General features: G+C 39.8%; 1 protein-coding gene across 1 annotated transcript in view; it reads left to right on the forward strand.

Annotated features, from left to right (window-relative positions):
- The window catches only part of TRHDE (thyrotropin releasing hormone degrading enzyme), a gene marked incomplete at both ends in the record, with an annotated part of 216780 nt that overhangs the window by 167741 nt on the left and 34128 nt on the right, over positions 1-14911 (forward strand). Inside the window, 2 exons of the mRNA XM_082497583.1 lie at positions 5781-5914; positions 6013-6068. Coding sequence (XP_082353709.1) covers positions 5781-5914; positions 6013-6068 — 190 coding nt within the window. The remainder of the gene's footprint in view (positions 1-5780; positions 5915-6012; positions 6069-14911) is intronic.

The following is a 14911-nucleotide window of genomic DNA, read 5'->3' on the forward strand; positions in this document are numbered from 1 at the left end:
TAAACTGCTGTGCTAAAGAAGGTTCCAGTGTAACTTGAAGGGTGGACAGGAGATGGTGAACAGCTGTCTGTTGTCTGTCATGTAATACTGATCACATACCTCATTTCAGCTGCCAGTAATGAAGAGGGTCCAAGTTAAGGGATAGCACTATATCTTGGCATATCACTTAAAATTTTCAATAAAATTAACCTTGTCTGTGTGTTATCTGAGAGAAATGAAACCACGGCAGTTTTGAAATAGCTACATATATTGCCATCAAGAAATATTCTTTTTTTGTGGTAGTTTAAATAATAGTTTCTCAGGGGAGTACACCCCCTCCCTTCCATTAGGGTTCACCAGGGATGGTTATTTGGTGATAGAAGAGTGTCCTCCTTCATGTACCTCCAAAAGGACATGAGAGAGAATTACTGATTTTTGCATCCTCTTTGCTACCATGTCTGTGACCTCATAAAAGTGGTGTAGGATGCCAATTGGCATTTTCATGAGCAAGGGGTAAGAGGATGCTGTCCAGTCTTCTGAGAGCCACTGAATGTAGGGTACTTGGGTTGCTGCTCTCTACTTATCCTGGCCATGTCTGTTTACATACTAGAGAGGGTGAGACAACGCAGATCTCTAATTGTTCAATATGGTGAGCAGGAGTAGTTCAGATAATTGCAGATCATCCCAACTGCTGGCAACAGAGCTCATTCTGCCCGCTCTTCACAACACCACAGTGAAGGGACACACTGGAAATTACAACTATGCATCATCTTTTTGAGATGTAATTCATTGTTCTTTGCAACAAATCCTGTAGAAAGGACAGTGCCAGGCCTTGGCAACTTGCCTGACAAAGTGCATCATCTCCAAGATGTTTCATACTCAGTGTAGCTCTTCACACCTGTTTGTGGAAAGTATGTAGTCATACTTTTGGAAGGTTTTCATTTTGCGCGTGCTTCTACCAGTGTCTCTTCTCCTTATCCAGTGAGCCATAGCATTTATGCAGCCATTTTTCCATACCAGTGATCATATACCAGTGATCAGATGAGCCTTTTACTGGCTCAATTTATCTGGCATGTGAAATGGAGCCATCTCTTTTGCTCTCAACCTTTTTCCCTGTTCACTCCCCATAGCCATGGATGAGACTGTTCTGCTTCACGCAGTGACTACTATTAAACCCCTGAAAACTAAACCATAAGGTAGGGGAAAGAAAGTTCAGTGGGGCAATTGCTTTCCAAAGACCAAGTCCCAACTTTCTCTATTATGCCACTTCCTACTAAATAATCTCTACCTTAACGGTCTGATTCTCCTCCATGAAGTGTTTTGTAGAAGACAACTGCTTCTGAGCTGGGGTTTGCTGGCTGTCCACTGGGGAATAGAGCATTAGTGCAGCATTAGAAAAATACCCTTTCGTTTCTTTCTGAGACTCAGCTGCTGAGCTTGACTCATGTTGCTTCCGGACTCCACTCTCTTATCTTTCAAAAGTGGGAGGAAGGGAAGAACTGTGAAGTAAAATAAATATATAGGTCCTGCTTTACAATTTTAGCCAGCCAAGGTGAGGACCGTGGGTACAAGACCTGCAATCCTGGCATGTACTTTGACAGTGAGGGAGAATCACCCTCCTTATCCCAACAGCTGAGCAAAGATCCTAACAGAAAACTGCTGCCTACATTGTATATCACCTTAGACAGTGTCAGTTCCATCATATAGGGATGTTAATGGATGGAAGGGTGGTCTGAGGAAAGAGTATGTGAGACAGAACATGGTCATTTTTACCGATGTGCTCCATTTATTTTGTTGTTCACTATATCAAAACATGTTTGTAACATGGAGCCATGGCAACATGGCAAGTGAGAGGGAAAGAACCTTTTCTTCTGGTTTGCCTTCTCCTCGTATGAAAAGTTCCTGCGAAAAGATTTACAGAATTTAGTTAAAGCCAGTATCTTTTCACAAAATATTATGATTGTGATGAAATTCCTCATGGAACATTTTCTTGGTCAGAAAAATTTCACTTGCTGCTGTTGGCATGAAATTGTGCTACTCTTGTGCAGTTATTTTTGCAGGAAAATGGAGTCAGTTCTCCCGGTAGGGATTCTACCAGCATAAACCAATTTCCTTGTATGCTAGAGGTTGTATAAAATGAAGAGTTAAAATAACAACTGTGAATCTGAATGCTTGAAACACCAGTAGAACTCTGTTTAGCCCACGCTCTTGTCAGGATTGGAGTAGTGTCTTGCAGAGGGGTGCCCTTCACCCAGACCTGCCTCGCAAGGTGCTCATGTTGCCGTGCGGAGGAGCAAGCTTCCATCATGCCTGCTGGTTTTGATGGAGTTGAAATTGCTCGAGAGCTGGGAGAGCTGAGAACTTCAAGCTACGTGCAGTTAGCACCAGCTGGAGGACTGTCTCGCGCTTCCAGAGCAGAGAAAATGAGAATCAGACCCTAACTGATTCAAACCAAATGTCGTAAAACTTAACCGTTTCCTCCTAAATGTCTCCTATAGGTATGTGGCAAAACTGGAAGTTTCAGAGCAGTGTTATTTTCTGAGGCATCCAGACAAAACATGACCATGGAAAAACACTTTTTGATGGAAGAAGATTAAAAAAAATTCACTTTAATCTCACATACAAATCTATATATTTTTTAGATTGAATTTTAAGAGGTGAACTAAACCCATCAAAGATAGATTTCTTCCCAAATGAAATCTTTGTCATTGTTTAGAAAGTCATGAATGGTTTAATATAGGGTTTGACACTGAATGACTACCTTTTCTCTAACTATAATACTTCTAACAGGAAACTAATGTTTTTGTGGTAAGTGGGGAAATTTCCCAGGTGTATAGAAATTTTCAGTGCTGTAATCGCCAAAAGAAAGAATTTCTTTTATGGGAAAGCGTGAGAATCGACAGACTCAAACATCAATTTCCAGTAAATTATATAGAACTATGTGAAGCACATGCATCAGGCAGTCCCTTAAAATAACCACCTGCTTATATGACCTGGAAAGGCGTGAAGGATTCATGTCCTATATTTCAGGAAAAGGTCAACTCGTGAGTGGTCTTATCGAAAAATAATGGCAAGGGGTTATGGTTGGATTTAAGCTGACCAAAACAGCAATAATGCCACCAAGCTTTGAAAAGATACTGTTCTGCATTAAAGCAATATGCGTTGGAGGGGTTGCACGGCTGTCACTTGTGAAATAGGTTATTTTGAACTTGTCATATTTGACTGGCAAGTATCATTCAGTACTCTGTTAAAGCATAAGTAATTTCCTCACTTCAGAGATCAAAATTTAATAAAAATACTCAAACAAGAAAAAATGTATATACTTCTTTTGTTACATCTGATTTTGAAAATTTCCACTTAATGTATTTATTTTCCCAGATATTGATTAATGTGTGCTCATAGCCTATTTGATACATTTTTAGCTGTCATAGAGGTGCAAGGATTAACGAGTTAAGTAACTCCTTTCGGCAATTTAAAGGTTAGTTTGCAACAGAAAATCATGGGCAGAAAACAGTATTGGGTTAACATGGTAGGAATTTGTGCCAGAGGTGAGCAGCCTGCTCCGGACCCCACACCCCAGCACGCCCCTGAAGACCCAGGGAATTTCTAAAAGTCATTGTTTCAATCATCAGTCTCTCCTAGATAGATAGAGCAGTGGGTAGTTTTGCTGTTGCTCTGAAGAAACCCGCTAGGTTGACAAGGAACATAGCTGAGATGTGGGGGTGACAGGCTTTATTCACAGCACCACACTGGGTAAGCTAAATAGGATGGGGTAGATCCAGATTCAAATTCCTTCTCTCCCTGTTTCGCAGCAGATATTTTATGCAAATCTGTTCTGAGAAAGTGCCTTTATCACTATGCTGTAAATTGGTACGATCTTTCACAGTATTTCTACAGTAATGTTTTTCTTTGTATAAGATTCAGTGATTTACACAGGAACCAGGATTCAACTCTTCTGTAAGTTGGCTGGAGCAACTGGCTGATTCTGACTTCAGGTCCAGTGAAAAAAGGATTTAGACAGAGGAGCAACTTCTAAGAGACTTTGCTTAGGACTGAGCTATATATAGCTCGGTGTTTAACAGACCCCTGTGGAAGGAAGGGCAGCCGGTGTTAAAACCTTGTTCCAAATCAGATTGCCCGGCAAAAGCAGCTTAAGTGCTTTGACAGTATGAATGCCCGGGAAACCCGCAGGGTTGTAGGACTTAATTCTGGTTTTCGCACTTAGTCCCATTTCTGCAGGATACAATGGCTCCTAAAGGATGTGTCTGCTTAGTGCTTTATCACAGATAACTAAATGGATGTAATCAATATTTTAACTAAAACCAGGAGTCTGTATTTGTTTTTGTCAATTGTTTATATAGAATAATTAAGTTGAACTGGTGCAAGTCAGTTAGACAAACCCTAAAAGAGCAATAACAATTGAATAGGCAACAACTGAGTTATTCTATAATATTTCTAAGTGTATTTTAAAGAGATTTTAATGATATCAGAACTGTCTAGGTGAGAAGAGGACTTTCTTTTTTAATCCTGCAGCATTTTATCTGAATTCGTGTGTATAATGCAACTCCATGAATTTAAAGTTAAACGTATAATTAGGTGTTTTTAGGATCTTGCTGCTCTTTGTAATTTTTGCCCCTTGAAATGATAGTTATTTATGTGTTTGCTAGAGATATTTAGCCAAGGGAGAAGCCTAACTTTTATCTGTAGTCCTAGGCATCTATTATTTCCTCAGAAATTACTTTTTTATAAGAAAGGCTGAAGCAAATAAGTTTCTTCAGTAAGTCTCGGTACTAGATAGTATGTGTGAATTGTTAAGACTGTATTGGTAACTTTTTTTCCCATTTGTTACTTTCAGGGAATTCAAGCACACCAAACAATTCCCTGATGGAATTACGTTTAAAACGAATTTTATGTATTTCTTTTTTATTTTTAAAAATGCATGAGAATACTGTTCCTTTTGTCAATGGTGTACAAACTAATTTTATTGTAGTAGAAAAAAATGTTGCTGGTTTTTTAGTGAGTTCTGGTTCATGATCAGTTTTGTCAAAATAATTTACTAGGTTGAAGGCTTCTTCAAGAGACTTTGAAGCCTCAGGCTTCAGTCCACGGTGGTTCTTTCCATAGTGAAAGAAGTGCATGCTATGAGTTCAGGGCATTTTTGTTGTTAAAATCCCAAGTCCTGCAAGTGGTTGTGGGCTGCCTGACGGTACAAATACTGGAGTAAATGTAGAATTTCAGCCCCAAAGTGATTACTTAAAAAGAGGGGAAAGAGGAAGAACATGTTAGTTGATATAAGGTTGATCGGTTCAGCTCTAAGGGGGCGCCTCTCAGTGGTTAGTAGCCAGAAGCTGTACAACTGGAAATACTTTAATTTAAAATCCAGTATAAAAGCTTCATCGACTACATGCAGAAACACTTAAGAATTTATGTTTTTTTTAATCACAGGTTTAATCTTCTCAAAATAGAATATCCATTGAATTATTGGAGTTATGGTTGTAGCATGGCCAGAATCAGGATACCAGACTTAAAATGGGCACCTCGTATAAATACAATTTGCCAGAAAAAAAAACACCCTTGGAGTTCTGTGTGGGTAAAAGGTCCCCATAGGAATGTCAGATGGTATCTCTCTGCATCAGAACAGATAAAGGAAACGATTAATCAAACACAATGTTTTTGTTAGTCTTTGAATTAATTTTACCGCCTTTGTAGATATTTGAAGAAGGAGATAATTTTACAGATACATCTTTAGAATTTTTAAATTTAAAACCAAGTCTCCCTCCTATCTTGTTCTTTGTTTCCAGAACATCATAGAATTCCTGCTTTGGAAGAGGCAAGTTGGTTGCTGGGGAACATCAATCAGACCGGCTACTTTAGAGTTAATTATGATATTAGGAATTGGAGGCTGCTAATTAATCAGCTAACAAGGAACCATGAGGTAAGCTCCTCTTCTCATCCCTAAAATCTGCTTTGATAGGTGAACCTTCACTGTTTCATCATCCTAAATGGTTCCATTTTTCTGCTTGCCCCTCACAGGTTATCTCTGTCAGTAATCGAGCAGGCTTGATCGATGATGCATTCAATCTAGCCAGGTATGTTTTCCTGAAGGTAATCTATCCTCATACACATAGCTGCAATAACTCATGCAATCATTAACTCAGCAGTTGAGTGTGTTTCAAAGTTAAATATGTTTTAAACACACTAGTTCTTTTCCCCTTCCTTTCTTTCCTCTTTTTTTTTTTTTTTGTTTGTTTGTTTGTACGGCACATAAACATGGTCTCTAGCACATTCACTGCTCTTGATCAATAATTGCTGTAGGGTATTTCCGAGTCTGGAGAGGTCTGATCAATTTTGCAGCAAGTTCAATTTAAGACTTTGGAGAAGAATAATCTCTTTCCTCTTTCTCTAATGAATAAGGGTTTTTTCTTTTGTTTCTCCCTAATGCCCCGCCTCTCCTTTTTTCATGACTGACCCCTGTGCTGTACTTAATTTGTGATGGAAGGCACCTTCAAGCTTCAGGAATTTTTTTTGCCCTGACTTGTACCGTTATATCATTTTTCCAATATCTTTCTTTTCTTGTAACCTGCTAGAGCAGGCTCTCTTTCTGCATGATGCTTTTTATACAGAATGGAAAGTCAGAGTTCCTTCGAGCATTTCTGGAACATATACAAAACATTTTGTGTTTTACTATGATCAGAGTTAATAACTAACACATACAGCACTGGTTAAATAATGCCTTCTTTACGAATTGAGGCAATGGAATTGTCCCCAATTTGAAGTCAGGACATCCAATATGTTGGTAGTCAAAGTGTAAAATGAGAGAAAAGTAGTAGAACATTTCAAACTTTTTGATTCTTGGGGTACCTGGGAACATTGCATCAGTAAAACACTGTGATGTCAAAGGCAGTATGAAAAGAATTCCTGATAGTACTGGCTTTTCTGTTTGCTAGCATATTTATAGCCGTATTCGAGCAGGGGCTTGCAAGAATCAGCGGTACTGAGGTACATTTCACTACAAACGGTCACCAGAGATGTTTGAGATTCAGGCACAGTGTCACACAGAAATTATGGCTCAGTGACATTCCAGCATCACTGCAGTAAAACACAGTTGTGTGCCTTACCACTCTGTTCCTGCTGCCAGTGCTAGGCTGAATATATGACATAAACTAGTGATTAGCCCTTACTTAAGAGTCCAGAGACGTAGTAGGGAAGGAGGCACCGTGGGGAGAGAAGGAGTATCCATTTGCTTTTTGCACTGCCCTTCATTCTTGCCTTCTGCCCTCTTCCCATTGGCAACAGTAAAGGACTACAAATGGGTCATCACATCAGACTTCAGCGGACCGTGGTTTGTGTCCTCCCTGGCCAGTGCAGTATTGCAGGGTATTCTGGAATATCTAGACTATTAGAAGAACTACTAAATGTTCAGTAATGTAACAGTCTGTTCCAATTCTTTTTGGTTTTGGTACCTCGGAGAAGTAGTGTGTGGTTACACAGAATCAGTGTGGCGCCTCCTTCCTTTTCCACGCACTGAATGCGGTCAGATGCGGCTAGACTTCCTGGAAAATCTAGACACTGAAAGCTGTTTCTTAAGCCGATTCTTGTAGGTGAGTGTTTTTCTTCCGAGACAGTATCAAGCCAGTGCTCTAGGATGCCTCGTTCATGAAGCATAAAGGCAAGGTCTTGATTAAAGGCCCAACCTACATCGTCTGGCCAAGTTTTATCTACCTAAAAGCCACCCAGAGAGTAGATAAATAACGCATTTCCCACCTGCTTTCCAAAGCAGTTTTATGTTGATACTGGATCCTGCTGCTTTTTCGGAGGTAACTGCACTAGAGCACTGTGCAGTCTTTCACAAGATTTCATGCTGTAAAAACTTGACTTTCTTTTGTTAATGATGGGCTGCAGCGAACTGCTTGCTGTATTTCTTACTCATGCACCGTGGAAAAAAAGTAGTTGAGCTAAATATTTGCCGTATACACATGTGCGTACGTAGATATTACTTATAAGGAAGTATTCTTCTAACAGGGATATTTAGTTATACTCCTGTTTCTTTTAAATCTCTGCACAGACTCCTGTCAGTAAGTAGTATTACCTTGACTGTGTGCCTTATAAGCCAGCCTGGGTGAAGGAAAGAGCTGCATGTTTGCAAACAGTAGATTTATGCTCTGTATTTGAAGAGTAACAATAAGATATGTGGCCCTGACTAAACTTAACCGTGTAGGGTATACTTTTTATTGATCTTTTTTTTTTTTACTTTGTTCATCTATCATCTTCCCTATTAAAAAAAAAAACAAACCAACAACCAATTATAGCGATGCTGACGTTAGTCTAATTGACTAGCTGACTAGATGGTACCTTTTTAAGAAGACTTTGGTATTTTTTGTTTTCAGTTCCCCTCTCCCAGACAAAGACAGACCAGGAATAGGACTAATCCTTGCTCTGTCCCTTTATCATGAGTAGGACCAGAGGGGGCATTAAGAGAGTGTTAGGAGAGGAGCGTGTTGGGGGCAGGCCTTGACAGCACAGTGCCTGAACTTCTGGGAGTCCAAAATCAGATGGAAAAGCTCTTGCTGGGACAAGCAATGGGGAATCTCGCGCTGATGCAGCGCCCCCGCGCAGCTGCCCGTGCTGTGTCAGGTGCTCCACCGTGACACAGCAGCATTCCTAAAACAAGCTCTGAGGGCTGTTGAAATCACACAGACCCTTTCGATTTCCTCAAAAAGTCAGTGTTCAGAAGGCCACCGTCAGCCTAAAAGCAGGTTAGCTTTCTCCCCCTTGGCTGCGAGGCGCAGTGCAGAGAGTCGCTTCGCTTTCTTTTGGAGCAGGACCACCGTTTGGATATTACCTGCTTTGTGGATGCAGTGCTGATTCAGTCTCGTCTCCGATGCACAGCGTGTGTTTCTCCCTGCCCGTATAGTGTTAGGCGACAGGGAGATTAAACACATACGATGGTCTCTGACTGTGACGTGAGAAAAGGTGAGTAACCTTATTGACCAGGCATAGAGGTAGTAATTGGTAGTTTAGACCTGACTTCTGAGAAGACTGGCTGTTTTTAAGGGTAATTCTGTCCTCAGTTGTGGTCCCTAGTTGCACTGATGTGTTATCTTCTTGTCTACAACTATAAACATACACATTTTGAGAGAGAGAACAGAACTGTGGAATACATGTATTTTAATCCCTAGCTATTATTTGCAGTGAGAAAATAATGCAAAAATGAAAACACAACTCCTTAGCTCATTTTAAAAGAATTTCTAACATCAACAGTTCTTTTTACTGTACTGAAGAGACTGTATTTCTTCAAAATACCCCATCCTTCTTAGAAACTCCTGAAGTACTCCCTAGTGTGTTGTTGAACGTGATACAGATAATGTCCATCCCACACCAGAAGGGTTTGACTCAATTTTTCCGGTGTCCTAATATGGTATGTCCTAATATGATATTTCTGTGTAGTTTTACTGCTAATTGATTTTGTTTGTGGAACAAGTACAGGTGTTATCTTTAGTAGAATTTAATAATATTTTGGTCTGGAGAAAGATGAAAAAATTACTCATATAAATTATTTTGGAGTACCACGTTTTACTTTTTTTTAAAGGTGTGTTTGGTTTCATTCCTCCAAAATGTTTATTATCTTTTTGCTGTCCGGCATAATGATTTCTCAAAAATAAACATAAATGAATTTATACCTCCGAGGAATATTTTAACCTCTATAACTTTAATTTCATAAAGTTTTGTCCATTTTGTATGGAAATATATTCCTCCTTCTTCCTTCTTGGTGTATTTTGGTTCCATAAAATTAATCAAGCAGAGTTGAATTGAATAACAACAATAAAAGACAGCTACAGCTTGCCCACTGTGTTTGAATTCTCGCAAGCTTGTTTGTTTTTCAGATTTTTAAGCGTAATTCTGTTCTCAGCTGTAGTACATGCACACACCCTGAGGATCTGGAGAGCTGTAGCCTTGGCAGTAACACAGCTTATGGAAATGCATGCCCCAAATTCTTGAGCAGGAATAGCGCCTTGGCACTCTCTCTTCCCTTATTCTTAAAGATCCTTTATCTTTTGGGGATGACTTGTATGAAATTTCAGTACAATGTGAAAATACGTTTATTGTAGTAAATGGGATGTGTTTACTGAGAAAGCCGAGAGAAGACAAATAGAACTGTGGTTCTCTTCTAAGCTTAAACTGAGCAGAGGGCAGTTCAGATAGCTCCAATAAGTAGTGTCACAGGGAATAACAAAGATCCTACTGTTTCCTGAGAGAGTGAGTAATGTTGCGAGCTTCTGTCTTTCTCTTTCCTTAGGATAAGGGGTCAGTTAGTGAGTATGTGAGGTGGGATGCTTCCCACTTTCCTTTAGGCATCCTAAAGGTAGACCTGAGCTTGTCACCTTGCAGGACACTGACAGTTAATGGAGAAAACGTGCACCTGACTTCTCAAAGCCATTTAACCACATAGGGTAAGATAAATTACGGTCCTAATGTCAGGAGTGTTGTGTCACCCCTAGCTGTTCCTTGCTGTGCTCTAAATCTTCATATTCACTTCCCCTCATTAAACTGGTTGACTTAATCCAATATTATGTCCAAGAAAGAGGTCTGGTTTGTATTCAACGTTAATTGGTGTTGGATGACATGTGACCATGGGTGCCTATTTTACTGTTGCCTAAAATAGTTCTTGTTCTTTCCAGTTCTGGAAGAATCCATCAGCTTTTTCTCTTGAAACCTAATGTGTGTCTCATATCCCTCTGATCCTACCTGCACCGTAGTCAGCTCACCGTATTAAGTAGCTTGGTTTGCATGCCAGTTGCTCAGGAAACTGTTTTTTTTTTTTTGATGCTGACAATCTGTCATGCTATCGATTAATATCTAGTCTTCTGTTCTGGGGTTGAAGAGATAGCGGTGGAGTTCCTCCGATACTCAGCTTTTCCTGACGGTTCTCTTTCGGGTGGGTCACCGGCCGGGTGACAGCACAGTGCATGTCAAGACTGCACTCATTGGTTACACATTAAGAAAGGCCAAAGATAAAACTTGACAGTAGTTTTTCATATTTCTTGGCAGCATTCCTTTGATGTTTGTCAGAAATTTTTTCTTAACTGGATTCATGAGAAAGCATGAAGCAGTGCTGCTAAGCAATTCTTCTTCTGCTTCAGGGATGGATGGCCATGCTGGAGTGCTGTCTGTTTCCTTTCACACATTACGGGGAGAGTGAGCTGTAGTGTCTTCAGATGAAGGTTTTTTTTTTAGACCAGAAAAGCTTGCCCCTGTAGTCGTCACAAACATAGGGAGCTGTGTCAGAAATGAGCAGCGACAAAAAAGTACACCTTCAGAATTATCAGTGAACTAAGTGCCTTCCCTGCTGCAGATGTCCTTCATGGAAGTTCCTCTCAGAATTTTGTTCACCAGGCCAAAACCAGGAACCTGGTGCAGATATATGATGAGTTATGATGATTGTTTTCCTGCTGTTAAATCAGTTCTTGGCTTGCTTCTTTTCAAGCTGTGAGTTCTGCTGACTCTAGAAAACCAAAGTCTGAGAGTAAGGAAAAAGGCAGTGCCAACCTACCTTTCAATTTATAAATTCAGATTCTCTCCCTTGACACAAATTCATCTTTAACAGCTGGTGCATTTGACTCCAAGGTTGATTCCAGAAGTAAAATACCAAAGTAAGCTAATGCTCACTCCAGTTCACTTTCTCACCAATTTGAAAAGAGAAATTTATTTAAAAAGTAAATCTCAGTTAACCAAGTTTAGCCTTTGGGATCTGGAAAATCATGTTTTTAAACCCCCCCTTTTTTTTTTTTTATTAAAAAAAAAAAGAGCCAGGAAATCAAAGCCAACCCTCTCCTTATTGCTTGTTAATTCCTGGATGTGGAGTATTGCCATACAGGCAAAACCATCTTATACATTCATCTACCTGAGGCAGCACCAGCACCCATAATGATTACCTGATTGTATTTCTGGAAACTGATAGTTGTGTTGTAACTAAGCCTCTAGTATATACACTTCCATATAAAATCCAGAATTCTTACTGCTAAATTGGAAGAATGTTTTCTTGAAGTTTCTGGTGGAAATACGTGCATAACAAAACTAAACTATGGACTTGAAGTTATCTTCATTGTTGTTTTCCTTCTCCAGAGATAAAGTTTTCATGTATTGTAGCATTCGAAGTCTTCCAGCATATGTGGGCTAATTGGTTCCATGTTATACTTGTTTGTGTTACTTAAAGTCCTGTTCAGTGTAATGTCAAGAAAAGTCAAGGCGTTTGAGGGCCCATTCAAAATTCTGGGGCTGGATAATAACAAAAGTAGAAGTTCTTATCTAGGCCAATTAATGTACTTCAAAATGTTTCAAAATTTCAACAGCCACATCCAGGGTTGTTGACCTTGTTTTGCTTGGGTATTCATAAACAATCACATAGGGTCCGTTTAAATTAATAAACTGCAGTTTAACTCCAGCCTTCATTATTAGTCCTGATCGCATTTGCTGATAGTTCAACACAGAGGCAAACAACAGATATGTTAAGCAGCTCCCTTAATTAGCACCTCTGAGTACCAGCTAAGGGAGCGAGTATTAGATCGATAGTTTGTATCATGCTTGATTAATAGTGGTATAGATTTACTATTTTAATAAATGAGGCCTCATCTAAATTATTTCAGCAGATGCCATAGTAACTCTCTTTCACTGTCAGGCAAATTTGGGTGACAGTTCACCAGCAATTGATTTAGATATGGCTTCCTACAAAAGTTTTTGGATTTCCTTTGACATAAATACTCTCTCAATGGGCCAGAGCAGCTGCGTCTTTTTTAGAGAAAATAGAAAGCTACAATGCTTTTAAGGTAGCCATCATTCATTCCATATGCTGCGTGTCAGTCCATATGTTCTGTGACATATCACAGCCTTGATATCCAGTTTATGTGGAGATACACATTTCAGCTAACGTTTGCATATGTTTGTACAAGAAGAATCAAAGCGATTCTTGAGACTAAGCCCACTACAAGTCAATTCTGCTTTTGTATGTATTCTGATCCTGTTGCGGAGCTAAGAGCAGTAAAGCAATCTGTATGGCACATTCCAGGCAAGTGCTGGTGCTGTGAGAGCATCCTGGACAATAGAAAAAGCTGCTAAGAACCGGGGAAGAAGTTGGAGAAGACTCTTCAGCATGTACGAAAGAGAAACTCTAGATCTCAGTTTTCTGCAGGGCGATTAGTACAGGGTGTAGGTCTTGGTCTAGTATACGTCTATCCTGTAGAAGTGGGTGACGTTGTTAATCCACAATGCCACAAAGTTTGCCTATGCTTCAATTATTTCTGGTACTTCTGAGTTATTATAGCAGTAATTATTTTATCTTGTAAACTACATTAACTCTATTCTTAGCCAACCCCACAGTATACTGCCAGGAAAACATGACTCTGGTTTCAAGGGAGTGAAAGAATTTTTAGATAATGGTTGTCAGCCCGTTATCTTTTTACCCCGTGGTCGTGGTCTGTTATAGTTCAAGCTTGTCTCTGAACTCAGCTTGGTATGGATGCGTCCACGTTGCAGTGCAGATGCCAGGGACTGCTGTGTAATGACAGAGGAGCGGAACAGTCTGTGAAATTTGTTTCGGGAACATTAATTTAACCAGGTCTGAATTACACTTGAAGAATACACTTAACTTGGAGTTTGAGGTTAAACAGGAGGAGGAGAGTGGCATGAATGCATCTTGCTGAAGGCTTCGCAGCAACTTTGAGATCCCTTTTTCTTCCCCATAGCTGCCTGGTCAGCCCACCTCCCTCACCTGTCCTCTCACAATAAGCAGCATTTTTTCCCTCCTTATCCTTATCCCAGAAGCCCGTTACTTTTCTTTCTGAGAGTCTGGCAGGACTAGTATGGAGAGAAAAAGACCTTTGATCAAGGTAGCAACAATGAGCCACTCTGAGAGGCCAGAGGTGCTGCTCTAAACACCCTGTCCTTTCCCAACATCAACAAAGGATATATGAATGAAAGGCCAGAACCAACATTTCTAGCTAGAAGGGACAATGCCGATGCCTCATCAGCATAAACAAAATAGTTTGCCACCTTAGGCTACTGACTGCTTTGCCTGCTGTTTTGACCTGGCCGCACCATTGCTTCTCAGAAATGGTCCTAGTTTTTGGTCTCATCTGGTTGCTGTTGGCCAGGATTGTTGTCTAGAGGACGTCTGGTCTTTGCAAATGCGTTCTCTATCCACTTGCGAGAACATGCTGCCAGGGTGAACTTTTGAATTCAAAGCGCAGATTATGCTTTTAAGTTTTTTGGTCTTCATTAGGTGACTTTATAAAGCAGTTTTTTAAACTGTAGACTTAGGTCCCTTCGCTTGACAAAATTTAAGAGAAGTCTCGGGAATCAATGTTGTATTAGTTTAGCTCCTTCCTATTTGGCTGGAAGTGTGTTTTCCTCTACCCAGAAATCAAGCAATAAATAGGAAGGGCCGTGTTATGACTAAGGCACTGCACAGGGACTAGGGAAACCTGGGATGCTGTTTCTGCTATAGACTTTCTAGGTGATCTTGGTAAAATCACTTAAAGTGGTTGTGTCTGTTTTCTCTCTGTGAAACGGAGATAAGAGAATAGGTGAGGGTTTATGAGAATTTCAGAGAGTCTTTCATTATAAATATGTTTATAGGGAATTGCTTTTACAGAAATAATATCCAATTCTGTAGATATTCTGGCAAACAAAATTCAGATTGTATGTGTATTCTCAAGATCAGGCTTCTGTGTTTTCCATATGAAGTTTCTAGCTTCTAAACGCATATTTCACTCTGCTGACTGATATGCAAATTATAAATATTAGAACAGGAAAAAAAGAGAGATATGAAAAAGTATTGTGCATAATAATAAACAAGCTCAATTTTGAATTTACTCAAACATGCTGACATAGTAGTATTGCCCGTTGACAACTTAAGGAATAGAAGGGCTGTTTCACT

Source organism: Vanellus vanellus (genome assembly GCF_965231255.1).
Source record: "Vanellus vanellus genome assembly, chromosome: 1".
In the NCBI taxonomy this organism is placed as follows: domain Eukaryota; kingdom Metazoa; phylum Chordata; class Aves; order Charadriiformes; family Charadriidae; genus Vanellus; species Vanellus vanellus.